Source organism: Ambystoma mexicanum, chromosome 4q (assembly GCF_040938575.1).
Source record: "Ambystoma mexicanum isolate Mex_15411 chromosome 4q, UKY_AmexF1_1, whole genome shotgun sequence".
Taxonomy (NCBI): Eukaryota; Metazoa; Chordata; class Amphibia; order Caudata; family Ambystomatidae; genus Ambystoma; species Ambystoma mexicanum.
This window is the reverse complement of record NC_090928.1, coordinates 32128566-32156473: the sequence shown is the minus strand read 5'-3', so window position 1 is coordinate 32156473 and position 27908 is coordinate 32128566. Positions and strand designations below refer to the sequence as shown.

Here is a 27908-nt window from a genome sequence, read left to right as displayed (position 1 = left end):
GTAGCGCATGCTCCCAGGTCCGCACCCCTGCACGCCTCTAAATTTTAAAGGGGAAGGTTTTTTCTAGCGAAAAAGGTTCTGACTCCTGTCCCTAGCGAGGGACGCCCATGCAGTATGGAGGAAAGGGGACGGGAAGGAAGAGTACATAAGTACAAACGTTCAAAGAAATCTTTCTCTTCAAGCATTCACTTTTTCATTCCAACTTTTACAGGTGTTAATCGGGACCATTACACATTTCAGAGTTCATTCACTTTATTGCTTTATAACAAAACAATTCACATTTTGCAGAGACTTTCGAGTGGGCTACTTCCTTTCACCGGACCACTCTTCTACTCTGTATCAATTGCTTCACAGATATCGGCCACAAAAGTTATTCACTGATTGGCTTTCTTTCACGTCTCATTAGTATGTGCGCCACCTTCACTTGTGAAATACACTGTTGCGGCTTTATACTTTCCTTGACACAAACCGGACTTTCATGTCTTTCACTAACTCGTTTCTTTCTTGTCTCTGCGCCATTGATACACGAGTCAAGGTTAATAACACAGGTTTGGCCTCGCCTCCCTAACTCTGTCGTTCATCCTTAGAGGGTCGCTTGCTACCTTGAGAAACAATGCAGGTTTCTTCTTGTCTGCGACTTGGCTTTCTCTGCATCTCCTGCAGGGATCTTTAGGGTTTCCCTACCCTTTGCTCTAGTCCCTCAATTGGTCGTCTGGCTCCAGTAGGTTTACCTTCACCTTGCTCAGATTGTGTTTCTATGTTCTGCCTTTTATCCGTGTGGGGATAGCTAATGGGTATCAGATGTATGTGATTAAAGTCAAGTGCCTGACTTTGCCTGACCCAATTAGCCGGATATGTTCAATGAGATATGTAAGTGTTAGCCTTTTTACCCTGTCACCCTCTACCTCGGCCCAGTGTTTGTGTCGAAAGGGAGGTGGGGGGCTTTGGGACGTTGGATGATCCCATGAAATAGGATGGGACATGGGTGCCGTAAAGGAGGGAATACTGCATCTCACCATCGTTTGCCTGACCCCCACTTCCCGAAGACCCCTCACCCAGGTGATCCTCCCGCACTGGTGCACCACTAGGATTTGGATCCAAAGGTGATGGCTTGGCCCTGGCCACCTGAGAGATCGATCCCCAGGGACTAGAAAGTGAGACAACCTTTGGTTTCTCACACACCCCAGTTTAGGGATGATCCTGATTTCCCCTTCTTTGTCTTTAAGGGAAAGCATTGGGGTAGGATGGGGTCTTGCTGGCAATATCCCATGAAGACTGAGGGGATGTTGGATAGGGATATGTTTGGAAAAGGGGGATACCATGTCTTGCCCGAGGGTGCTCCTCCTGCAGTCCTCAAGGACCCCCCGCCCCACAGCTGATCCTTCCTCGCTTGTTCACCTCCAGGGTTGGGATCTAAGCACGATGGCCCTCCCAAGGCCTCCTGAACAAAGAAACGCTCAGGTTTCTCACAGGATACTTGGCGGGAACTACATCCATCGGAAAAGAGCTTTTCATTCTATTCCAGCACACACAATTCCTTCTTGAGAATCTAGTACTACTTGGTCCCTGGCACGATAGCAGACTGAGTGACAGAGGCCACTTTTCCTGCCGAGGGGCATCTCAGACCATTCCCCCCTGCTTATTGTACTAACAGGGAAGGGACGCAGGCTGGCGGGAATGGAAATTGAATGCATACTGTTGCCACAGTCTGGCGATAGTTGAACAGATAATTAATGACTTGGCCTTGTACTTCCACCATAAGGAGGGGTCAGTGAAAAGCCACACATTGCTGTGGGAGGCATATAAAGTAGTATTGAGAGGCTGCACAACGGCTAAGATTGGGCAACCATAGGCAAGCAACGCGGTACCAGATGGAGGAATTGGAGGAGGAGTTAAAGACAGCAGAGGGGAATCATATCGAGCAACAGTCAGACAGTACTAGGAGGGCACTGCTCAGGAGTATAGCCTGGTTCAAAACTTTAGCGGGAGATGAGGGTAAGGTGGCATACTGGGATAAGAAGCCTATGCTTTACGAGATGGGGATAAGTGTGGAAGGATAGCTCGCATGGTTAGAGAGAAGGGAAGAGGGGAATAGGTGGGTAAGAGAAATTTAAACTGGGACTGGTCAAACGCTATCGAATGGGGAGGATATTGCTGAGGCTTGTGCCCAGAAAGGGGGCAGGGGCATTGAAGAGGCAGAAAATTACCTGGACTCCACAGAGCTGCCCGGGCTACAGGCAGACGCCCTTCAATCGCTAAAAATGGACCCCGCAGAGGAGGTGATTCAGGGGCAATTGGACAGTTACAATCGGGAAAGACCCCCTGTCCCAATGGTTTCCCAATAGAACTTTGGAAGCATTCAGGCAGAGGGTTGTGGCCGCAATGAGCGCAGTGTTCGCCGAAAGCGTGGAGCAAGGGGAAATGCCGGCGGATCTCCGGCAAGCCACAATAGTAGTAATTCATAAGGGGCTTCCTGATGCAGCAGGGCGGGGCAGTGAAACATCCAGGCCCAGCCAAACTGGCTCTGGCGGCTTGGCTCTTGATCAGCTGAGGCTTCAGCACGCTCAAGTTTGGGATGGAAACTAGGACATCATTTAGCAGGCCAGGAGACCCTCGACCCTGTCCCATTATACAAGCAAGTGGACTAGGTTCTGCCATTGGGCTCGCAACAAGGGGCTGGACCCGGTCACCTGTCCTCTGGATGTTGGCTTTTTCAGCACACCTAGCTCGTACTGGAGTTAAGGTGGATACTTGCTGCACGGTATCCAGTTATAATATTGAGAAAAAAAAAGTCGAATGCAAAAATGTCGAAAGAAATAATGTTAAAAAAAATCTGAATGTTTTTTTTTTATTTGTATGTTGTTTTTGGGTTTAGCTAGTAAAAATAAACAGGGGGTTGTGGGGGAACCCCCCCATTAAAAATATATATTTTTTAAAAACACATTCAATTTTTCTCTACATTCTTTTTTTCGACATTTTTGCAGTCTACATTTTCACTATAAACCTTGCTGCACGTATTTGGTGGCCATCAGGGCTTAGAAGAATTCCCCGGAGCATGTGTTTTCGGCAGCCAACCCAGTGGTGAAGGCCCACCTTAAGGGGTTGTCTAGGCTTTTTCCACTTGTGGACAGATCAGATCTAGTTGGGGACCTCGATGTGCTTCTTGCGGATTTGCAACTCAAGCCTTTCGAGCAGATGGCTTATGTGGACAACCGCTTGGTCGCGCTAAAGACAGTTTTATTGGTGGCTCTCACCTCTGAGCACCGGTTGAGTGAGCTGCAAGCGTTATCTTCGTGCAAGCCCTTCACCGTGTTTTAGGAGACGCCCACAAGGATGGAGGAAAGGGACACTAAGGACTAAAAGTACTCTGGTCACTGACTGATAGATCAATCTCTTAGCTTTTACACTATGCACTCCTCTACTAGTGAAAGGTGCTACATGCAGTGAGAGTTTGCAAAAACAATTGTCTATAAAAGCTCAACTTTCAATAATAGCTGCTTCTCATAGTTGTTAGCTCTTGAAATGCTTAAATTGTTATCTGAAGCAATCCATCTCATTCTGGTGTTAGTGAATAGGTTTTGCTACTGTAGCTCTGCAAATGTACAGACTTCTTTTTTTTGTACATCTTAACGTTACATTGTTTTGTGTATTTTGATACCAGAACATACTGCATATTTGGAAGAGCAGTCCTTCAGAATTAGTTCTGCTCATGTGCATTTCATCTCCTCGATTCCAAAATATTTTGTAAATGGTCAAGATCCTTGTTTATATTTGACGCAAAATGAAGATACATCTGTACTGTAAAAAATGTGTTGTCGCTGTACATACTGAACATCATACTCGCCCAACCTTCCATGTTTTGCTGTCGTTGGCAATGCTTTTGTGACACTGTATTTGAAATGGAGACACTGCTATTTCATTCACACAGTATGCGTTTTGCAAAGAAGCAACATTTGAATGCATAAGATATAATGTGGCTACCACTCGGGAAAGAATGTGCTAGCACTCTAGGGAGCTCGGTTGCTCCCGACCAAGTTTGCGCTATATAAAACACAAATCCACTTACTGGAGAAAAGAACACATTACATACGCATACGCATATGCAGATAAAGTTTAGTTTCTATGGAAGGTTCCTCCTGAGATTTGGGGATATTAGATCTTCAGTGCTATGTTGAACCTCCTTTCCAGCCTTCCATTTTTTAGAAGCAAATGCTCGGGTCCTTTGTTTCCATTGCATTTGAAATACGCATCCCAAAATTGAAGTAACCAGATTGCTAATCACTTATGCAATGTGCTGCAGTGTGCAAAGTTGAGTTTGTTTTCTTGTAGTACATTTGGTTTTGAAAGATATGATGCCTAACGGACTACACATTTTAAAAAGTTGAATGCTTGGGAAGACTTCTTAATTTGTATTTCCCTTTATTTAATTGTCTTTTGGTGTGTTGTTTATTTTACCATCAACAAATGAACATAAGAATTGGCAAGCACAGAAAATACACTGTGTATGTTCTGTATAATGTGAATGTTCATTCTACAGAAGAACATCTCCATTTGGGTTCGTTCTCTGGAGTTCTGTTTCAAAGCTGCAGGCATCTAAAACAATGTGTCAAATATTTGTATCACCATTTTTAAAAAGTCTCATCTTTTTTGCAATCCGTACCCTTGTGTCCACAGATCTCTCCAAAATGTCCCACTTTAAAAGATTGCCCATTTCATCCTAGGCATTCTTATACGAATAGACCGCGTGCCCACATTATTTTTATCCCTGTGTTAATATTACATCACTTCCCCTTTTTCTGCTGATCCCCTAGAGACTTCACACAGTGATCTTTCTTTGAAGAGTAGCTTCGCTTCATTTTGACATGGCTTTTTGCATATTGTTTTACAATTGTTTTCAATTCTGAGGAAACTCTTACTACGAGTAGGGTTTGCACACAATACACTGCCCTGGCATGAAATGCCACTCTTCTCTGTAACTCCCACCAAGACAACTCCAATGTATTTAGTTCTGTAATTCTATGTGCACACATTTCTCAATCTCAGGCCAAATCCTCATAAGAGACATCAGGTGGTTATATTCTGCTGCAATGCTGGAAAGGTGTACAGGCAAATATTATTTTTATAAACCGTCCAATTCACGGTGGGTGCAGGTCTCGAATGCAGTACGCCGAGTCTGCCCCATACGGATATACATTAAAATGTCAAATATCTTAATGACCGCATCTTTTTTGTTTTTTTTTTAAATACGGGGGGAGACCACCGTAACCCTACCTCCCTCTTCCCCCACCTTAACTATTCCCCTTATCCCACCACCCCTGCATTTCTTTAAAATGTTACCAAATTTGGAGAAATAACCGCAGAAAAGATGCAGTCAGTTCTACATTCGAAATATTTCGCCTTTTTGTACGTATACCGCCCCATACATCGATAACTAGCAAAACACAACCCTGTCATTTTGTGGACAATAAAAGGACCTCATCCTCCTTGTTAAATGCATTTTCGCCCTCTGTGTCTCCAGTACAACCTCTGAACACTCAGAGGTGCACCAATCGATGACATATTCAAAGCATGTACTTGGCAGAATTTCAGTTCTCCGGCAAGGAGTAAGCAGTGTTAATCAGGACTGGCCCATAGATTTGTGAGATGTTGGTAAGAGGCTAAAATGAAGGCTCCTGTTTAGAAAACAAATGGAAACTTGCCAATGACAAAGCACAGTGAATCAATCGCCTGGTGAGCTGGTGCCTCGGGAGTAATGAAAAGATGCAACATCTCGTTCTTTAAAAAATGTACATTCTAATATGTAAAATGTCCCAATTTGTTGCCAATACCGATCTGATGGATTCATCCACTATGCAAATATTCATTTTCACATTTTAAGGTGAAATCCATATTAAACGCACAATGTAGAAACGGACTGCAGTTCCCGTGTGCAGATTCATTTGTATTTGTTTTATTTATAACGCGCAAGTCATTAGACCCGGAGGCAATAGGGCGCAATTTGTACAAAGTTACAATAATGCATATATACAGACATAAACATTACATTAACAGAATACTAACAGTGTTTCTATCTACAAACATTGCAGTAATTACAATGCTGCTATGCTTAACAGTAGATATACCCTTAGGGTGTACAGAGAATAGTAACGGAGGTCAGCGGGCCAGAGTATGTAAGTCAAGGGTGCAGAGCATGTCTTAGTGCTGGTCAAAAAGCCAAGATTTGGTTTTGGCCTTGAATGTGTTGAATGAGTCTTCAGCTCTGATTGTAGCGAGGAGTGAGTTCTATAACTTAGAGGCTAGGACAGGGAAGCTGGTGCCCCCCGCTTTTTGAAGTTTAAATCTAGGGATCGATAGACAGTGGGTCTGAGCAGTTCTTAGAGGTCGGGAGGTCGAGTGGCGAGACAGCCGACTGCAGAGGTAGATAGGGGCCTTGTTAGCCAAGCATTTGTGCGTGAGGGCAAGTGTTTTTAGTGAGATTCTCTGCTTGACAGGTAGCCACTTTAGGTTGGTTCTGGATTCTGAAAATGTGGTGGTTGCGGGGGATGTTTAGGGCAGCTCGAATGGCATTGTTCTGTGTTGTTTGGAGTTTATTCAGGTTCTCTTGGCTAGTACCTAAGTAAAGAGCACTACAATAATCAATTTTGGCCATAATGAGAGTTCCAGCAAGTGTGACACTGTTAGGGGTGGTAAGGAATGGTCTGCAAGCTGCAATAAGTTTACATGTGTATGCAGAGGCAGATCTGACTGCATTTATTTGCCGAGATAAGGATAGGGGGGCGTCAAGGTAAAAACCTGACGTTTTGGTATCTTTCGAGACTTGTATGGTATTACCGTCTATGGTAAATGACTGATAGGACAGCTCTAGTTTGCTCAGGTGTTGTGAGGTGCTTTGGATGAGGAGCTCCGTCTTGTCGTCATTTAGGCATAACTGGTGTTGGGTCATCCAGGCTTGGATGACCAGGTAGACGTCGTTAAGGGCCTTGGTGTCAGCTAGATAATCACCTGTGATGAGAATGAGTATCTGGGTGTCATCCGCATAGTTGGTGTATGAGACACCCAGATAGTCAAGCACATCAAAGAGTGGTTTCGTGAAAATGTTATAAAGTGTAGGTGACACGCAAGATCCCTGAGGCACACAGCAGTGAATAGGGGAGGTGTCCACAGCTGCGGATGGGGCAAAGACCCTCATGGATCTGTTGCTCAAAAAGGATTTGATCCAGGCCGCAGCAGAGGACGAGAAGTTGGCAGCAGAGTGGAGGTGCCTGCATAGGATCTGGTGGTTGACCAAATCAAATGCGGCAGAGAGGTCGAGGAGTAGTAGCATTGCTAGTTTACCCTTGTCCTTCAATACCTCAATTTAGGTTTTTAGGTCTATTAAAGCAGTTTCCGTCCCGTGTCTGGGACGAAATCCGGATTGTCGTAGACCTAGCAGATTGTTAGATTCCAAGTGATCTTGGATCTGAAGGTATGCTGCGCGGTCTAAAATTTTAAGCAAAAAAGGGATTGTGGTGATAGGTCGGAAGTTAGTAGGTATGTTTGGGTCTATGGATGGTTTTTTGAGCAGTGGGATCACCCAAGCGTCCTTAAGGTTGTCCGGGACAATACCTGTTTTAAAGGAGGAGTTGATGAAGGCAGTAATGAATGGGGCCAGATCATGTGCAGAGTCCTTAATGATGGGAGCTGGGCAAGGGTCACCTTGGCAGTTGGATGGTTTAATTCTCAGGATGATATTTTCTACCTCGGTAACGGTGAGCGGTGAGAAGGCAAATGGTTTGGTGTTAGCAGTGTCTAGAGGGAGGGCCCTAGCAGGGGAGAGTGAGCAGTTGTCGATATTCAGACTGTCCTGCTTGTCTTTAATTTTAGATTGTGGTGTAGAAATTTTATTCAGTAAGGCTGCTTGAATGTTAGCACGCCATTTACTATCTTTCGTGCAAGTGTCTGGGAGGGGGGAGACTGGAGTTTCTAGCTCTTTTAGGATTCTGAAGAGTTCCTTTGTGTTCGAATCAGCTTGCAGAATACGATTGTTAAGAGACTCTTTTTTTGCATTGATGATAGCATCTTTGTAGGTGAGTGAGGCAAGAAGGAAACCATCTTTATGTTAATCAGAAGGGTGGCTTTTCCAGCGATTTTCAGCACAGCGTTTAGCTTTGCGGAGCATTCTTTACTGTGGGGTGAGCCATGAATTAAGATGTGCTTGTGGTTTGGCCTTTCTAAGTTTGATGGGTGCTATGGAGTCTATGGCCGTGAGCATAGTTTGGTTATAGGTGTCTGCTAGGGAGGTGGGATCAGAGCAGGTGTTGGTGGCCGCATTGAGGGAAGGGAGTAACAGAGGGAGGAGTTTCTCCTTAGTTATGTCCTTTTTACTTCTAGTAGGGAGTGCTGGGGCTATCAGTGTTGGGGCTCGCGGGGTTGCTTCAATATTAAAAGTTGCAGAATACTAAGGCTGAAGGTGGATATATTGTTCATTAAAAATAATAGCATTGTACTCACTCCTTTTTCAAGCTTCCTCTCTTTAACTAGTTTTTCGGTTCAGCTATAGGTGGCGCGTGCGCACCTATAAGCAGAAACTATTGCATTAGAGTACAGATAGGGAGAAATGGCACATGAGGAGGGACACAAAACTTGCAGGTGTTGTTTGGTTATTTCCCTCAATGAACTTTCACTGCCCTGCAAAGAAATCGTGTTTTCATCCACCTTGGTGACACAAAAGGTTGAGAGCTATGCTTAACCAGGTCTATTTATAAGCACTATGCATGTCACTTAAGTCTTGTTAAAAAACAACCATTGGCAAAGCCAACAGTTTAGGCTTGTGTATTAGGCATTTCCAGGCACTGCTATAAGATGCCCAGGTAATCGAACCATTCTGCACCTGCTACCATCAGTGGTCAGTTAATACCACTAAGGCAGTGCCTGGTCTTTCCAGTGCCTACACAAAACCCCAAACTGTTGGCACTGCTAATGCTGGTTCCTTTTGCCCTGCGGTATCTTGATGAATGTTGGCATATTTTTCTAACAGGATATGTTATTCAGGAGGCCCATCGATGTCAACTAGGAACCGATGCTCTTTTATAAGAAAATATAATATAAAATATATAACTTCTTGAAAAACCTTCTTTAGACATTTCATATGCCTGCCTTAACATCATATTTGAACAAGAGCTGTCCGTCACCTGCCACTAATGAATACAGTTCTCCAAGCTGGCAGGTACCCAAATCAGTTTCAGAAATGGTATAAGTAACTAATGGCGAAACACTGCTTGGGGAAGTAAAGGACTGATTACTTTTATTAACTAATGGAACGTTCGGGAAAACACTTAGAAAGGGTTCACCATATAATTATGTACACGGATACTGTCGCGATTTATTAGGCAGCCACACTCAACTCAGGGAGTTCCTTCCCCCGTCCCAAGCAAAGTGACACGCACCCACAGCGCTTATACAGATTCGACTTTAGTGAGGCCTCCCAACCCGTCTCGCACCACCCCAGCAAGCTAGGAACCAGGCTGGTGTACATTAAGAATATATATTTATTTATTTAAGGTTTGACAAACCGGAATATCAACCAAAAACCTCAACCACCAATAGTATGACGCTACACAATATCACAAATTCAAATGACCAATTGACTAACACAGGTTTAAAGGACTTAGTTTCGATATGACACAGGTAACATTTCGAATTTGGCAGTCACAATTTACATCAGATTTAATTGCAAATCAACCAGTAGAAAACATTCACAATACAATGGAAAAATCGTATTGCAACAAACATTCAAAGGAAAAGGCAGTGCTTTGTGATTCTGGTTTGGGAGGCAAGGGAAATCAATGGGACATTTTATAGGTTATTTATAACATGCTTAATACCCAGAGGTTTCTAAGCGTGGACCCAAGGATCGAACCTGTGTTGCTCCGTGTCGTCTTGCTTCCAAGGCGAGCATGTTGGCCCTGAGCTATCCCCCCCACCCCCTGAGACTTTTTGACGTTTTGCAACACACATGCAATTGAGATGTAATGCTTGGTAATTCTGGTTTGGCATTCAAGGGAATAAATGGAGGATTTCGTTTTGCACCCTCTACATTCACTTGAATAGCAGCGTTTTAGGGCTACTTATTTTGGGATAATGGACACCCTACTTCGGTACAGGAGTCAGGGGTTTCAGAAGGACAGTCACCCAGGTCTTTATTGTCTATACTGGCTCTAACACACTGGGCATGAACTTCGTTAGTTTTGAATTCTAACAACACTCATCCCGTGATTTTCTATATGGGAATTAATTGATTTAACTTCAATTCAATGCGCTAAGGATCTACACAGCTTCCCCCATCCGCACAATTTAACGAAAAGGATTAAGGTGGGTTGTTCCCAACACAATTCAATTTAAATGCATAGGTGATTTTGGATTGGATTTAATATAATGTGCCAAGGGTCTTCCCAGTACTACCCCTCTACCCGCTTTGCAAGATAGAGATTAAGGCTGGCAGTTTCCCCCTAATACTTTTTATTTTTTTATTTTTTTTAAACTTGTATTTATTAGTTTTACATAAATACAATCAGAGAAATAACATTGAACATTATTAACATTCCCTTCGTCCTCCCCCCTCCCTCCCCTTTGGTCGGATGATCTCAAATTGTCCCTAGTTCCAATTATGCGTTGAAGATGTCCGAAACTTTGATGTTATGGGGGCACCACTGTTCCATAAAGTCTGACTGGAGGTATTGCAAGGTCCCTTCCCATTCCTTTCCGAATTTGTCTCCAGTTCCTTGAATTTTGTGGGTGATTTTCTCCATTGTTATGTGGGCCCATACTTTTTGCAGCCATGTATAGTTCAGTGGGGTATCCTTATTCTTCCACTTCTGTGCTATAGTGGTCCATGCCGCAATGAGAAGTCCCATGAAGGCTCTCCATTGTGATTTACTGTATAGCCTTGCTGTATCATCTCTGATTCCACAGAGCCAGACTTCCTCCTAAGCAACCCCACATCCGGGAAAACTTTGCCCATTTTGTTTCTAATTTCTTCCCAAAAGGATTTAATAACCTCACAGTCCCACCAAATATGTCTCCATGATCCCACTTTGTCACATCCTCTCCAGCATTGATTTGACGTGTTTGGGTACATGGAATGGAGTCTCTCTGGAGTATAGTGCCACTGTGTCATAATTTTGACCCACATCTCCCTGGTTTGTGCCGAGCGGGTCATCTTGGGGATCTGCTTCCATAGGTCCTCCCACTGTCTATCCGTTGGTTCCCTCCCCAGTGTTCTGCCCCACTTTATTCTATATGACCATTTAATGTCCTCCCCTTGTGTGTTTATGTATTTATACAGAGTTGACACCCACTTTTTCTCCCCTGTGTTGGAGATGATGTATGTCTCGAAAGCAGTGAGATCCCTGGTTGCTGCCTCAGTGATTTTCGTGGAGTTTAGCCAGTGTTTCAGCTGCTCATATCTATAACTATCACCTTTGGGGAGATTTGAGCCTATAAAGCAGGATTCTAGTGAAATAATGTCCTTGCCTGCGAACATCTCGCCAATTTTAGTTATGCCTTCCTCTTCCCAGCGGTCATACGCCCCTTGTTCCATCCCCGGGGGAAATTGTGGATTCCTACAGATGGGTGTAAAGGGTCCCAGCTCCGTGGTCATAATACCTATTCGTGTTTGACAGTCCCATGCTTTCAGCGTGGTCCTCATTATTTCGCTAATTCTTAAGTTTTCATGTCTGTGCTGCCTCCGTTTCCAAAGAAGTTCTACCAGAGGGGTCCTTGCTACTGCTCTATCTTGTTTGGCCCAAATCTGCTGCGGGTTCTCCCCTACCCATTCCCTCAAGACTTTAAACTGTGCCGCCTGATAAAAAACTTTAAAATGTGGGAGCGCCATCCCCCCTTCTCTGGTTGGGGCCGTGAGGACCATCTTTGTTATCCTGGGCGTTTTCCCTTTCCATACAAAGGATGATACCAATTTTGTTAGGGTTTTGAAGAATGTGTCGGGGACCCCCACCGAGAAAGCCTGGAAATAGTAGAGGACCCTTGGGAGGACTGTCATCTTGATTGATTGTATTCTGCCCCACCATGAAATCTGTAGTGGGTTCCATCTGCCTAGTTCCCTTCGAATGTTTGTGATTAGCGGCGGGTAGTTTTCCCCGTAGAATTGCTCAATTTTTTGTGGTACTATTATTCCCAGATATTTTATACCTTTTTCTATAATCTTAAGGTCCTGTATCTTTGCTTCCCTTTCTATGTTTGCTCTGTCACCTGCCAGGATTAGGATCTCTGATTTTTTTCTATTAATTTTTAGACCTGAGATGGCCCCATAGTTTTCTAATTCCCTCACCGCTGCTGATAAAGTGGATTCGGGGTTCTCTAGGGTTATTAGCATATCATCCGCGTACGCAATCACTTTATGTTGCTGTCCAGCCATATCTATCCCTTTAATGTGAATTGACTCCCGTATTTTTATTAGGAGAGGTTCTAAGAACAGAGCGTACAGTAAAGGTGAAAGGGGGCATCCCTGTTTCGTTCCTCTTGATATTATTACCTTGTCCGTAACCTCGCCGTTAATGACTATTCTACTGGATGGGGAGTTATAGTTTGCTCTGATGATCGCAATGTACTGTTCCCCGAACCCCATGCACTTCAAGATTTTGAATAGTAGAGACCATTCCACTCGGTCAAAGGCCTTCTCGGCGTCTACCGACAGTAGTATCGCTGGGGTGTGGGATATACCTATTTTTTCCACTAGATGGGCGAGCCTCCTTGTGTTGTCATGGGTTTGCCTGCCAGAAATGAAACCTGATTGATCTTCGCCGATTAGATTTGGGAGTAGCGGGGACAACCTTGTTGCCAGAATCTTCGTATAAAGTTTTGCATCTAAATTAATCAGGGAGATTGGTCTATATGATGCCAGGTTTATTGGATCTTTACCTGGCTTGTGGAATACCAATACTTTCGCTTCATTCATTGTGGGGGTCACATTGCCGCTCTCTTTAAACGAGTTCAAGAGCCTGGTTAGGATCGGGGTCAGTATGTCTGAATATTTTTTATAGAATGAAGCCGTGTACCCATCTGGGCCTGGGGCTTTGTTACCTGGGAGTCCCTTTATTGCTTTACTGACTCCCTCTTCCCTAATAGGGGACACTAATGACTGTTTATCCTCTTCTGAAATTTTCGGTATCTGTAGGGCCTATAAGTATGAGTCTTGGGCGCTTGTATCAGGGAGTTCAGTGGAGTAGAGAGTTTGATACTATTGTCTCAGTGCTTCCCCCATGTCATGTGTGCGTGTTTGGATATCCCCCTTCGCATCGCATATGGCCTTAATCATTGTTTCTTTCTGTTTTGCCCTGAGCTGTCTCGCCAGGAGTCTATCTGCTTTGTTTGCTTTAATGTAATATCTCTGTTTCAGATAGAGTAGGTTCCTTTCTGCACCCTTCGTACGTAGCATCTCTAATTGGCCCTGTGTGTGTTTCAGTGATTTTTTCAATATCCTCGTGGGGTGTGTTAGCATTTTCTCTTGGATGTCCTGAATCGCTTTTTCCAATTCCTTTTCCCACAGAAACTTTTGTTTGTCCCTCGTGATTTTTAGCGCTATCATCTTTCCCCGCAATACTGCTTTGAACGCGTCCCAGACTGCGCTGATTGCGACCTCCCCTGTGTCATTTTGTATAAAGTATTCCTCTATCATTTCCCTTATTGACTCCCCAGTTACAGGGTCCTGTATCAGCTCCTGCGGTAGCTTCCACCTCAACAGCCCATTCTTCCTCCCTGGGAAAGTCACGTCTAACCATAGTGGGGCATGGTCCGAGAGGGCTATTGCTCCCTTATCTAGCCCTTGTATTTTTCCCAGTAGTCCCACCGACACCCAGAAATAGTCTATCCTAGACATGGTGTTATGGACATGTGAGAAATATGTGTAACCCCTCTGTTCGCCCTTCAGCTCCCTCCAAACATCATTCAGGGCCATGTGGTCCATTTGTTGTCTCAGACGCTTTGTTGGCGCCCCCTGGCCCTGTGTGTTGCCCGTACTCCTATCTAAGTGTGGGTTCCACGCCATATTAAGATCCCCCCCCATGATCACTTCCCCTTTTGCAAAGACGTCCAATTTTGACAGGGTGTCTCTGAGAAAACCATCCTGTCCCTGATTGGGTGCGTATATTGAGGCCAGTGTAATGTGACATCCCTCGATTTCCACATTGGCGAAGACATATCTGCCTTCTTTATCTAAGGATATATCTAGCAGTTTAGAGTCCTTCCCTTCTTTCACCGCAATCAGCACCCCAGCTTTTTTTTCTGTTGCCGTCACCTGTGCCCATATTTTGTATCCTTTTATCCTTGTTTTCTGTTTATCCCTTGTTCTGATATGGGTTTCTTGGAGAAGCAGAATGTCTGCCTTCCCCCTTTTGAACTGTTTCTCCAGTTTCGCTCTTTTTGTTGGGTGATTCATGCCCCTAATATTGTAGGTCAAAAAGCGTAGCATCCCCATACTGTTATGTTCGTGTGCCGTTGCGTCGGTTCACCTGCTGTGGTTGATTCATTTCTTTGATTTCTCCGACCTTTTCCCCTCCCTTGAACTTCCCACCCCCCCCCAACATTTAACTTTAAACCGAACAAACTGTCCCCCGAGTAGGGCGAGGGTTCCTATTGACGCTAGAGTGTTGCACCCTTCGCTCCCTGCCCTCTCAACCCTCGGGGGGGGGGTATGTTATGGGGATTCCTAAACCCCATTGATCCATTAGTCTTTACCGAGTAGGGGTGTCACGGTATTCGTTTTACGACGGTACAATAACCTTCTTGCCAAATGACGGTATATCATGGTTATCGCGGTATAGCAAGTGGAGTTAACTAATCTTAACAAATATTTTCTAAAAGGTCATAAATTGTCAGATTTATCATCACAAACAAAACCAGGCATCCAGGGCCAGAATTGGGCTTTTCAACATACTTTCCACTGAAATGCCACCCCTTGCTTCCACCAAACACAAACATGTGTGGAGAGGAGGAGGAGGGCAGCGGGGGGTGCCCTGCTGCGACTGGCAAAGCAAACTGAATAGTTTTTCTTAAGTGGTCATTTAGGCTTTTAGCTCCCCCACTGGCGAAGATGAACATGTTGCCATCTTGATAACCTGCATGCCACAGATCAATGAAGTCTGATGGTAGTATACGCTTGTGCGCATACACACACGCACTCTCTCTTTACGTTACAGCCTTTAGTTTACTTGCGGGCCAAAAGGTGTTCAGTAATCACGGACATGTTACCCTTTGGTATGGCAGCAGGGAATACCCACAGAGGTGACGAAATTTCGCAGTGTGACTTATTATATGTAAATTCAAAGATATAACCACGGAAATCCCCCATTGTCATATGTTTAGAAAACATCCATTATAAATATATAAACCCCAAAGCCGCCAACCCAAAGTAAACCCTTTTCCTTCTTGGCACTGTATTTATTCTTCCTATTGCTAACATAGTGATTTTGTGTCAGGCACGTGTGGTTTATGGAATGGCATTAAAAACTGCTCCAACTGAAACTACTTGGCAGACGGCACATCCAACAGTGCAAGACCAAGACTGTGCAGCACTTGCTTACTGCAGCCTTTCCAAATCAGATTGAAAAGCACACTTAACGGTATGAACGGTATACCGGTATAAACAATGTGACGGTTATTATTGTTCAATTAAGTGGTTCACGGTATCTTTAACGGTATACCGTAATACCGTTACATCCCTATTACCGAGTTCCAAACCGTCGGGTCTCGACCAGACCGCCTTCTGTGTATTGTCCGTTCGGCGCCGCTCCCGCACCCCCCCCCCCCCCCAGGGTTCCAGTATCAACATTCCCGTGTCAGCCCCCCTAGTTTATACTTTTCTTGAGTTCCTCATGGGACTTTTCTCTTGGTTTCCCTCCCTGCGTTTGCCTTCTTCTGCTTGCTTGTTTCCCAGCCCATAGGTCTTCTCGTTCGCTCTCTCCTGTTTGTGGCTTTCCCCCGCTCCATCTCTTCATCTTGTAGACCCATAGTGCTGAGGCCTTCTTCCAGTGTGGTCACTCTCCTCTGTTTTCCTTCCCAAGTAAATAAGAGTCCAAATGGCAACGTCCATTTGTAGCGGATTTGTTTTTCTATTAGCACTTTCACCAATGGGGCCATTGCTCTTCTTTTTTGGAGGGTTACCAGAGCCAAGTCCTGATACAGTTGGATGTCTTGCCCATTCATTTTAATATGCTCCATTTCCCTGGCCCTTCTGAGAATCTGTTCTTTTTGCGGGTAAGAAGAGAGGAAGAAGAGAGGGCCACTAAGACATCACGTGGTCTTTCCCCTGGGGCCCCAGATCTTTTTGGTCCTACCCTGTGGACTCTGTCGACTCCGATATCTTCGGTTTCTTGCACCCCCAAATGTCTCTAAACACCTCCTTTACCGCCTCTTTCAAATCTTTGTCTAGCACTGATTCCGCCATGTTCTTGATTCGAATGTTAGAGCGTCTGGAGCGGTTCTCCAAATCCTCACATTGTATTTCCATGTTATGAGTGAGTGTCACCAATTGTTCTTGTGTCTCGCTTATCTGTCTCGTATCTTCTTCAAGACTTTGCACTGTTTTCTCCACCATGTCCGTTCTCTCTTCAAGGTTATTTATGTCGATTCTCATGTCTTGCACCGCTTGTTTCATTTCATTCTTCATGGTCGCAAATTGCTCTTGGACTGTAGACATGAATTTTTCTTGCAGGTCCATGAACCATGTTTGCATGTCTCCCCTAGTCAATGGTTGTTGATTCTGGGAGATAGTCTCTGCATCTCCCATTGGTTCTCCCTGTGTTCTCCCTCTTTATTGCGATGACCCTTCTGTTGACCACAGTTGTAATATATCTGCGCCTTGTTTGGTCGATTGGGGTGTCTGTTGGGTGGGGTTACCCTTCCCTTTTGCTCTTGACATGGTATTGTGCTTCGGTGGAGTGTCTATGGGGTTATTGCGCCTTCGTGCACCCCTCCGGTTCAGTTCCCCTGTTATGCTTTTGTGGGTGGGGGTTTGCCTTAGCTTTGTGTGGTGTCTGCCAATTCCGCTCCTTCCCCCGTCGTCCCGCCGTGCAATATGCTTGTGGCTGCTTGTATCTCCTTTTCTGATTACCCCTTCCGCGTTTTCGCCCTCGGGCTTGCTGAGGAAGGGGGGGTCCTGTGTTGCACCTTCCTCGATCCTGGGTCGGGCTGTGTGGGTGGTCAGGCGTAATGTTCACTTATAGGGTGAGCCCCTCTGCCGACCTGCTGCCTGTGAGCATGGGCCTTGCTGGGACTTTGTTATGGATGTCCCCCTTTTTTTTTTGTTCTCCCCCCGGGGGTAAAGCTCTGTCCTTGTATGTGTGGATGGGAGGTTTATTGCTCCCCCACCCCCGGGTTGGCTCACCTCAATTCCTCCAGGCGCGCTGTTCCAGGCGGCCCCTGCTTCCCCTCTCCAGCGGTCCACCCTGATCACCCCCGCGCCGTTCCTCTCCTTGCCGCAGCTGTGGTTGCGGCGCCTCCGCTCTTCTCCCAGAGCCCTGCCGTCAAGGCTTTGCAGGGGAGGGCGGTCCTTCTCCACTGGGTCCCGCGTAGCCTCCGATCCTGCTTTCTCGCTGGCAGCCGCCTCGCCGCTGCAGTTTTCCGCGCTGCGTTTGTTTCTTCAGCGCTGGAGAGTCCTTCTCGGCCCCGGTGGGGGAGGGGCCGGTCTTCCCTTTTCTTCGTTCCTCTTCCCGCGCTCGCTTTTCAGCGGCGCCGCGTTCCTCCAGGTGGGGGGGACAAGGGGGGTCCTTCAGCTGTCGGGAGGGGGCAAGAAACGGGCCGTTACTGCCCCCTAATACTTTTGATGGCATTTAGGATATCTCTACTTACATGGGAGACTTTGGTCAGGGAAAACAGTAGGGCTTCTCTGAGGACAGCATAGATCTGGTCAAGGGCTTCAGTCAAGGAGTTTCTTCTGCACCAAGACTCCCTCTGGCTCCTCTGATTGGGTCCCAGCTAGTTTCTAGATTTCCCTGTCACTGTCTCCAATGCAAGGATTGAGGCCTCTCTGCTAGTTGTTCCTCGCGCAAGAGTCCGACAGCAGGCTACCTGTCGGAATCAAGTGGAAAAGCCCTGTTCTGATGAAAAATTGACCTCTTAAAGGGCTGATGACACTCCTACATTATCATAATTCCCACGGTAAGGATTGGCTAGCATTCTCCCTTCGCCTCCCACCAAGACGCCCACTGGCTGGTGATAGGACCAGGAGTTGGGAGAGATGTATGATGTAGGCTGAAGGAAGAGAAAGATTTGTCATCCCAAAATGACAAGGAGGTTGAACCTTTTGGGTTCTGAAAATCTCACACATGGCAGCTATGCTAATTTTTCTGATAACTACATAAATCTATATATTTTAGGATACTACATTTTATTTCGTTACACCCTTCCAGGGCGGAGCCACCATTTTTTTACATTAACTATTTAACATATAGTTACAAATCTGACACTACATACTTCCTACATTAATTTCACTGTCTATCACTCTATCAATATTTCCATTTCCTCAGATTTATGAAAATTCCAGAATCATAATTTTGATCATAACTTAAGTTATGCAGATCACAATAATGTGCATGCTCCCAACTGGCTTTGATCCCCTTTAAAATGAACCCGGGGTAAGCCCACTGGGACACACAATGGTCTTTTTTTTCTAGAACTTGTATTCAATGTTTAATCAATGGCACTGCATCATAGGTGCTCCCAGTTTCACTTGTATGGCCCCCACCAATTCTTAGGTTTCTATTTCTTCTTAAACATGTGATCAGCCATATGCTTGTGCTAATGTTTATTCTACCCTCTTCTCCTGAGCTTCAAAGGGCTTTGCTCAGGGTTAATGCACCATTAATGGGACTCCTCTGATTAGAAACCTCTGGGTATTAAGCGCTTTATAAATAACCTATCATATCATATCCTGACCTTGAAGGTCATTTCTGTTGGTTGTGTTATCTGTATCCATAATTTCAATCTACTTCTTTGTATATCTTAGCATTTAAATTAACAACCTGAGCTTCGTCTTCTAGGGGTCCTCAGCCAAAGGTCTTGAGTTCAAATTGTCAAAGGCACAGACCTTTCAGTTTAGTGGTAAAAACACCAGCTGTACCCATCATTCAGAAAATGCAGCTTTAAATCAACACGATGTGCTTACATATAATATTTTAGCATTATATCTAGGCCTGCTGTTCATAAATACAATCTTTCTTTTCTAATACATTAGAATAGCTGTAGATTCACTAATAATCTAGTCATATAGTCCACAGTTACATAAGAACCAGTGCTCATTGCTACAAAAACAAAATAGGTCTTTCCCTATAAATGTTGTCATTTTACGTGCTGAGATCAAGTCTCATTTTCCTCATGAAGGCAATTTGTCATTCAACTTTATTTTTCAAATGTAAGGCATCATTCCTCTTTTTTAGCTTCCAAATACACAGTATTTAAAATATATTTATTTCCTTCCATGTGCACTTCTGCAGCCTTAAATCGGTCACATGTGCCTTTACACAAAGGCAGCATCTGCAGTGCCACACGTCTTTTGGAATCCATTGGACGCAGAAAACAATTTTCCAATTCTAAGTCTCACTTTTCTTCGGCTGAGTGCCTGTACATTTTAACAGAATGGAGGTAGGCCCTTCTCGCTCATTCACTAGGCGTTCTGTTAAAATCACTGTTTTGCACTGGCTTTTATATTTCAATGAAACTCCACACGTTGCCAGCTTCATTCTCACAATGGTGCCTAGCATGGCCACTCCATCTCTGTCGCTCTGAGGCTGTCTTTTTACCCCACAGTACTTACTGTTTATTACCATTTTAATCACACAAATGCATTAAAGGGAGTGTATTTTACAAAGGTAATCAGTTTGAGAAAGCTAGCCAGACTGACTTATTTTTAGATCATATAGATTCTGGGGAAAACGGTAGACTTGAGGACCTTAGGGCTATATACTCAATAGAGACCTTAGAGAGAGCATGCATACTCCTAGTATCAGTCACAGATAAATATTGCCCCATATTAGGGGAATTGTCTGAATTTGGGTCCCAGGTACAGCACTGTAGAACCAGCCTCTGTTGTGAGGCAGAGCGTCCTCCACAAACAACTCCTTCAGAAACTTTGCTGGTAGCTACATTGAAATGGGTGGTAGAAGCACATTACATTGTATGCCACACCACACCTGTGCGACACGAACATAACACCATTCCAGCCCTCTGTAATAACAATAAGCAGCAGGGACATCTGTAAATGCACTCCAGCGGAACACTAGACCCACACCTTAGCCTCAGCTTCATGAACCAGAGCATCTTTTGGCAACCAGAAGCAGCTCTGGGGTAGCAGTAGGGAAACTCCACTATCACCTGAGGGGGCACTCATGAGGCGGCCCTTGGGTAACACCTAGGGAGAAAATGCACCTTCAATGTTTGAAGAGCACGTGCAGAGGCACTGTAAGAACAGACATTAAATGTCAAGTACATAAAGGCACGCCGTTGGACTATCACTCTGACCAATCTTGAATCATCCTTTTACTCAAACCTTTTACCTTCAACCTCTGGTTATCAACTCACCCCCTGAAACAAACCTTGTGTCATACTAAACTGTCAAAATCTCCCCTTTTGATGGTTCCCATGGTTGTCAACCAACTTAGGGCCTGCCCAAGCCCAAACTAGGGTCTCCTAAAATAAAGACGTAGATACAAACACATGTGCTGCTACTATCCCCAGTTATAAGTAGATGGCTAGAAATACATTAAGAGATTTGAGCCCTTGCGGTGGATTGTGAATTGCTAATAGTCAATATTGTCTGCTCCTTTACTGTATATTCTTAGTAGATCTCTGAACCGTGCTATAATTGCTGCAGAATTATGGGGCCAAACCCCATGTATTTGAACGATACAATGCTTATTCAGGGTTTCTAACTATGAACAAGGTAAAACCTCTGTTATATACACAAGGACCTTTGAAAACAACTCCTGTGACCAAAGTTTTTTTTCGCAATACCTTGAAGGGCACCAGATAATCACAACATCTGTCTTCAGTTTTAATACCGCTTCTTCTTTACCAGCTTCCAACATTTCAAATATGATGTATGCAATTGTGTTTTTTTCTGAGACAATGTTACTTGGTGGCACACATTGGAAGCTTTCTAAATCAGATTTCTGAACCTGTCTATTTTCCATTGGGGATTTATTATTCTGGGTCATTATGAATGCATATTTTCTCATTCATTCTTATGGGAGATTTTTTTCTTGAATTGGCCGAGCGGCTAAATTGACACAATCAACTGCCCGGTTTTTGCTTGGGCTAACTCCGGCTATTGGCCACCACAAGGGAAAGGGAACTGCTCGAGTACTGATCCATAAGCCATTAAGCTTCCATTACCCATTTCACATTTTCGATATATACTTCAATCATTTCTGCAACACTAGGTGGAGAAGGATCAAAGTGGCTTCTCAAATGCAGCAGTAGACCTGCAGGAAACAGCAAAGGTCTGTAAACAAAGCACAACGTTCATAGCTTTGTTATTGAACTATGGGCAGTTTTGTTCACAGAAACAACACTGGTGCAATGGTAGCACACTCTAACAACCTTTTTGTATGTGTATGTGGTTGTAGGCGGAGAAGGAGGAGGAGGAGGAGGAGGACAGCCAGCAGCAAAAGGTTTCGGATGCACTTGCTTTTGTTTTTTCGTTTTGCTCTATGAATCATCTGTTAACGCTTGCCATCAAGAATGTATAGTGGGGCACAGGTTTCTATTTTGTGCCGTCTTGCTTTTTACTTCCTTGATATCCATGAACAGTTTCTGGACATGACTTTCTTGGTGTTTTCTTTTCAAACTGTGGGCAATTTCTTTCCTGGTTGCTTACTGTCAATCTCTTAGTTCATTGTGCCCTTTTTAATTTGATTCCACAGAACAAGTCCTTGAGAATAGAAGGGGAAAATATTTATGTCAGACATAGCAATTTAATGTTGGAGGTTTGTATAAGCCATCTGTTCTCATGGGCTGCCATGCTGCAGGCAATGGGGATTCATTCACTTGCAGACTGTTTCTGTGGACACGTCGCATGGTGTGCATGGGGAAAAGCCATACTGGGAAACGCATGATATGAAAATGTTCTGTTCCCAGCAATTACTTGCAGATGCCTCAACTGAAATCTTTGAAGTGACAGCTGCGAATCACAGCCCTTTTAAAATGTGCTTTGAATTAAAATGTCTTTAGTGTTCCCAAAACGAAATTGTCTTTCCTAAAAGCTGTAAACAAGAACGTCCCAGTACTGTGGGATTTTGTAAACAGAGTACTCTGTGTCAGTTGTTTTGCTCTCCAATACTCTGTCTACAATGTTAGGTGGAACGTTGATTGGTTAACTGAAGTCATTCAATTCGTACAAAACTAGCCCTGCTCTATCGATAAAGGGCTGTTAAATATTCCCTCTGTCACAGCTGAGTTTTGGTTGCTAATTGCTTTTTTTTGTGATCTGTGAGTATACTGCGCCTCTTCAGTAACACGTTTCTGATCCCACTGTAATTAATAAATACATATTGCTTTTTGCAGCTTGATCAACTATAAATTCACATTCCAGTTATAACCTACTAATCCTGCGAAAGCATAACGCACTCTGCATAACATTGCTTTGAACACATAAAGAAATGTTCCTCGTCTCAGGCCATGGTCAATATTTTCCACAAGCAAGGTTTCTAGTAATGTCATATGGCTGTTTTTTTTCATCACATAATTAACAAATGGAGAACTTTTAAATGTCCACAGGAAAACTGAAGCATAGTCAGAGAGAATTTGGAGACAGTTTTCAGTACTGCCAAGATGTATATTTTGCAGTGTTCTATCAGTATGTCTGGCGTAGTTAACATATTTTTTATGGCTAATATCTTGCTGCAGATTATTTATCTGTTTTATAAATTCCTTATTTAGGAGATTGTAAAGAACACTTGTATATATCAAAGCTATTTCACATTGATGGATCGCATGTTTTTTACAAATGATCTTTACAAAATTAACTAATCTTTATCTTTTGAAACCTCCTGGCAGGAAACACAAAATCTAGGCATTTTTGCTAGAGTACATGTGATGTCCGAGCGACTCATAAGTGTGCACATCACCAAAGGTTACGTTGGCATAACCGAAATGTCGTCAGTCTAGGTTGAGGCACGGTCACATGCCTTGTGCGTCAGTTGCGTTTCATGGCACTGGTGCTTTAGATTTAGTAATTTCTTGAGACATACAAAGATGTTAAAGATATTTAATCACGTGTCCTGCAAAACACTTGGGCTTGAAGTGTTTCAGATGTATTTTCAGAAGCATGCCTGTGACAAACCATTTCATCCACTGCCTATTGAGGCGTCAATCATGGTGTCCAACGTCTTTATTGGCTTTGAAGGACTAAAAGGAGATGTCATCTTTAATAATGCAGTTTAAACCAACTCCACACCCTCTCTAAATCAGAAAGGCAAATCAACACGGGTGAAATAATGGGTCTAAATATATATGGGCCGATTTTTAGCCCAGCAGGCAGGCTCTTCAAGGCATTATCTAGACTGTGGTTTAGAAGGTGTATTTTTCCTTGCATACGTTTCCGTCGCAGTCCCATTCCTGTTGTGAATTTGTATGTTGGGCATTGACCTTTCGAAGGAGGCCCTGGCTCTGATCAGTGGCCAATGCAGCATTCTCCAGAAATTGGACTTTTAATCTCAGTTTGGTTGACAGTCACTGAATTGTTTTAGGCATTTCTGGGCAGTGTAAATCCTCTTTGAGTATTGGATTAGTTCAATTTGCAATTCATTCGTTTTCTGGGAGATCCTTCTTTTGTGGGTTGCTCTCTCAACAATAGCCTCCCCTTCCTTGAATTCTATCAAAAACGATCTAAGAAACATCGATGACTAAATACCTGCTATTTCAAAGGCTACGCCAGACTCTTTGGATCTCTTGTCTACTATGCTGATTTCAAGTGTATCTTGTTCTGCAAGCACCATTGACCTGATCGCACATTCAAGCTCCCAGAAATAGGCCCTGTGTAAATCCTCAAAAAATAAAGGTGGCTGTAAACTGTGTGAAAAAAGTTACCTTTGTAGCACCTATTCTTATATTGGGTCAACAGGGAGTCATGCAAATGTTCAAGTTAAGGAAGAAGCCCCAGGTTAAGCAGATTGGAATATGTTTTATGAGATCAGAGGGAGATGTATCAATGGTTTGTTGACCCCCGTTTGCCAGGGGGAAGAAAGGCCATGCAAATCAGCCTCAAGAAAAGCGTGAAATTCATTTGGCACAAGCTAGTACTGTGAATAACAGCAGCAAGGATTCTGGTCACAGTTGCATGCTTGGCACTGGAGCTAGGACCTAGTGCACGTCAGCTACCTGATCCCTGACTTGGAGCTTTACACTTACGAATCTGAGGAGAATCAGAAGGCAGCACAGAACAATCCTCCAAAGTCAGAGTAAGGATAATGGAAGTTTGCAAGCTGAATTACTTGGGAATCGGAGTGCAGAGACGCCAGATCAGAGACCTTCATGACAATACTGAATGATCTCAACATGGTGGTCAGTCCCTTTGTAACTTATGAAAGCAAGGCACAGACCCTGGTCAATCATTGGGAGATGCACAGCACCTAGTAACTGATGAAATAACTTGGCATACATATAGGGGATGGGTGAACCATTAAGCAAGTCCCAATAACTCACTCCAAAGCGAATGTGAAGTTGAACCCATCAACCAGATTACTCATTGGGACAATCCGTCTCGGAGCACACATATGAAAAGGAGAGGCACACACCTCCTGAAGTTGAGGGTGTTAGGATGACCTTCCAGAGTGAGAGATAGGTTTCACTGAGAGGAATAGAGTTAGAAGCGCTGTATGTTGGAGGCTCTAATACGAATCTGGGCCAACAGTCACGAGTCAGACCCAGAGGAGAAGAGATTGTATAAATACCACCTGGGTGCTTTTGCCCAGATTTGTGTGAGGTAGTGCTAGACGACCAGCAGAAATAAACAACTTTGCAAACTTTAGAGAAACCAGGTAGGTTGGAGAAAGTCCTACACAGAAGTAGCCAGGCATGGGGTAGAATTCCCTTGGTGGTGTCCTTATAGAAACCCCATTGGGAAAGAGGGATGTTACAGAATTTATCCCAGTAGGTGTTTTTCATGCAAGGACACCACCGGATACCTAGATTGTGTGACCCAAAGGCTTAGACAAAGATGATTATAAATAATGGGGCACTTTAAATGAACCAAGACTGCGACTTCTATGATGGTCATTGTCCTGTGTGCAGACCTCTCGGGTTAAGGAATTGAAATCGGGATTGAATGCTGGACAGGAGATCTTTAGAGTAGGCCTTGCACTGAACTTCTGTTGTCCCACCTTCCTCTCGTTGTTTCTTAGAATCTCCTTCTTTGAATTGGTTACCTTTCTGAGCAAGGGTTCTTCCAAACCCTCATTCTCCCTATAAAGAAATAAAGGTGTTGAAATATGTCTATTTAAAGATGTGTTCTGTAGTCCCCACCCATGACAATCATTACAATTCTTTGAAAGCTCGTCTTGTAGCTGATGTGGTGGGTCTCATCAAATTTGTTTATGCATGCATAGGTAGTTGCAAAGGCTTAATGGTGCGTTGTGACCTTGTTTGCATTGCGATAACTATCCTCCTGTTGCTGTCATGAATAAAATGTTATTCAGTAGTTGCGTCTCAGTTCCCACATTTTCTTTTGCTGAAGTTATATTGAATGGCAGTGTGGAATCATTTATTGAAATAGTGACATGCAATTAAACATTCATGCTCTAAACCTATCACAGTGATCAAGTACAGAATTAATAGCGGTGACAGTAATGTGTTGCCTTCTCTAGATGAGACTGCCAGCTGTCTTGCTGATAAATAGATCTCAGTCAATTTCATTTTAATGTCATAAGATAGAAATGAAAACATTAAAATAGGGTTTTATGTCACCTTTGCATATAGTGTTTATGCTTAATTTCTCCCGCTTCTAAGCACTTTAATGATAGGCGTGGTGTTATTATTACCCAATTTAATGGTGCTCAATTTATCACCCTCTGGATGATGGACTGGTCCATAGATGTCTCTGGTGATCGCTTGACCCACTCAGCTATCGTACCAGCTTAAGTGAAGAGGCTATGGGGCCAACAGTAGGAAGATTTCAGAAAAAGGTTATTTCTTTAAATTCAGAAGTCTGGCTTGCTCTGATGCGTGTGTGTATTTTCCCAGTTATCTGAACGGAAAATCAACTTTAGATAACCAGGCCATAAACCTTTGTGGCCAACATGAGCTTGTATTGATGCGTATGGGAGGTGATGCTGGTAAGAGTTGTTTTTTGTGTAGGTCTAATATTCACACACGTCCGATTTTGTGGCAGCACTGCTCTTTTAACATGGAATATTTCAAATGTTCAGGTGGCCTGGCATATATAATAAGAGAATTTATGAATTGTGTTCAATTTTTCCTTCAGCGACAATAAATCAGCAAATATCCCAATTTTCTGTTGGGAGAGCACTACGTTTGGTTGTCTACCTATTAACTAATGGCTGGTGAGACGAGGAATAGCTTCTTGCATTAATGTTTTGTTTTTAATGAAAAGTTTGTTTTATGTCGATCTTTGTCCTATCTTGTTTTTTTATGTTGCACACCGCTAGGACCTGGATAAGACACAGGATGAACTTTTGAAACATCAGGCTAGCATTAGTGAGCTCAAGCGCAGTTTCATGGAGTCTTCACCTGAGCCACGCCCAAACGAATGGGAAAAGCGTCGCATTGCACCTTTGTCTGTCCAGGCACAAGGGGTATGTCAACAGTCAGCCCTCTAAATGTATCCTCGTTAGGTGTTTTAGACCACTAATTGAAGTGTCCTGTTGTTTTAATGTTAACGGATGGCAAGAAAGTCATGATTGAAATGTTTGTTTATTATTTTTCTAACAGTAACGTTTTATACTAAATATCTATTAACAGTTTAAGTAGGACTGATCAAGTTATTACATAAATAATTATGTATGAATGGCACTGTGATTCTGTGAATGTAATGTTTTCTCTTCCATTTTCAGCAATTTTTGTATTATTAAGAACCGACTGATGATTAAAACTGTAACAGGAGCCTCTTTTCAGATAACTTGTATTTTTGGAGTATCTAAATGTGGTGTAAGGCACTATTGTTGTTAAGAGATCGATCTCCTAACCACCCCTCATATTCTCAGTTTGGATATAGATTTGGAATGTACAAGGTTATTTAACTAGTTTATAGAGCGAATGTTTGCTTCCTCTAAGGCAAGTATATCGGAGCAAAATGTAACTTTTCGCCTTAATGAGGTTCTTCACGTTTGGCTGTTAAATACATTAATGTACTACTTTTCAAAACACTTTGTCATTCGCAATCCAAAGCTGTGTGACTTGTCTGTCATTATGCCGTATATTTAAGGAACATACTTGTATTCCAATACCTCTGAAGGGCCCATCAGCAAATGTTATCTTAGTTTTTCACAATACATTATAGGATCCCTGAATACTTATGCTTCTAGTCCGTTTATATATTTTAACTTTTCTAGAAAGCTTTTGGTTATAATTTCCATTTTTCATTCTCGGACAGACATAGCGATAGTTTGGCTAGGAAATAGCACTTTTGCCTAAAAGGACCTCGAAAGTCATATTAAGGTTAACTAATAGTATTGTAAAGTCACCTAGGCCAGCTTTCTGTAGCAGGAACATGACATTGTGAGTGTATTTTTAAAAGCCTGCATAGGGTGCTGACGAGATTGAAAAATAGGCAAAAATAATATCATAAATATATATTTATTCCTTGCATCTAAAATTATTGACAAGGACAAGCTTGTCTGATCAAATCAGTGTTTTGGGTTTCTTGAGCAGACATACAGTGATCTTTTTCCCCGAGCTATTGGCAT

At 43.5% G+C, this 27908-nt stretch overlaps 1 protein-coding gene across 18 annotated transcripts in view; it reads left to right on the top strand.

Annotated features, from left to right (window-relative positions):
* EPB41L2 (erythrocyte membrane protein band 4.1 like 2) overlaps positions 1–27908 on the top strand; it is a 1866207-nt gene that overhangs the window by 1417526 nt on the left and 420773 nt on the right. For 8 of the 18 annotated variants that reach the window (XM_069607389.1, XM_069607392.1, XM_069607391.1 and 5 more), the window contains 3 exons: positions 21429–21488; positions 21615–21659; positions 26652–26798. The exons of 2 other annotated variants lie outside the window; for them this stretch is intronic. In XM_069607389.1, the coding sequence (XP_069463490.1) occupies positions 21429–21488; positions 21615–21659; positions 26652–26798 (252 nt within the window). Of the gene's footprint in view, positions 1–21428; positions 21489–21614; positions 21660–21911; positions 21975–26651; positions 26799–27908 lie in introns of all 18 variants that reach the window. 8 more of the 18 variants (XM_069607396.1, XM_069607398.1, XM_069607399.1 and 5 more) reach the window with 3 other exon arrangements.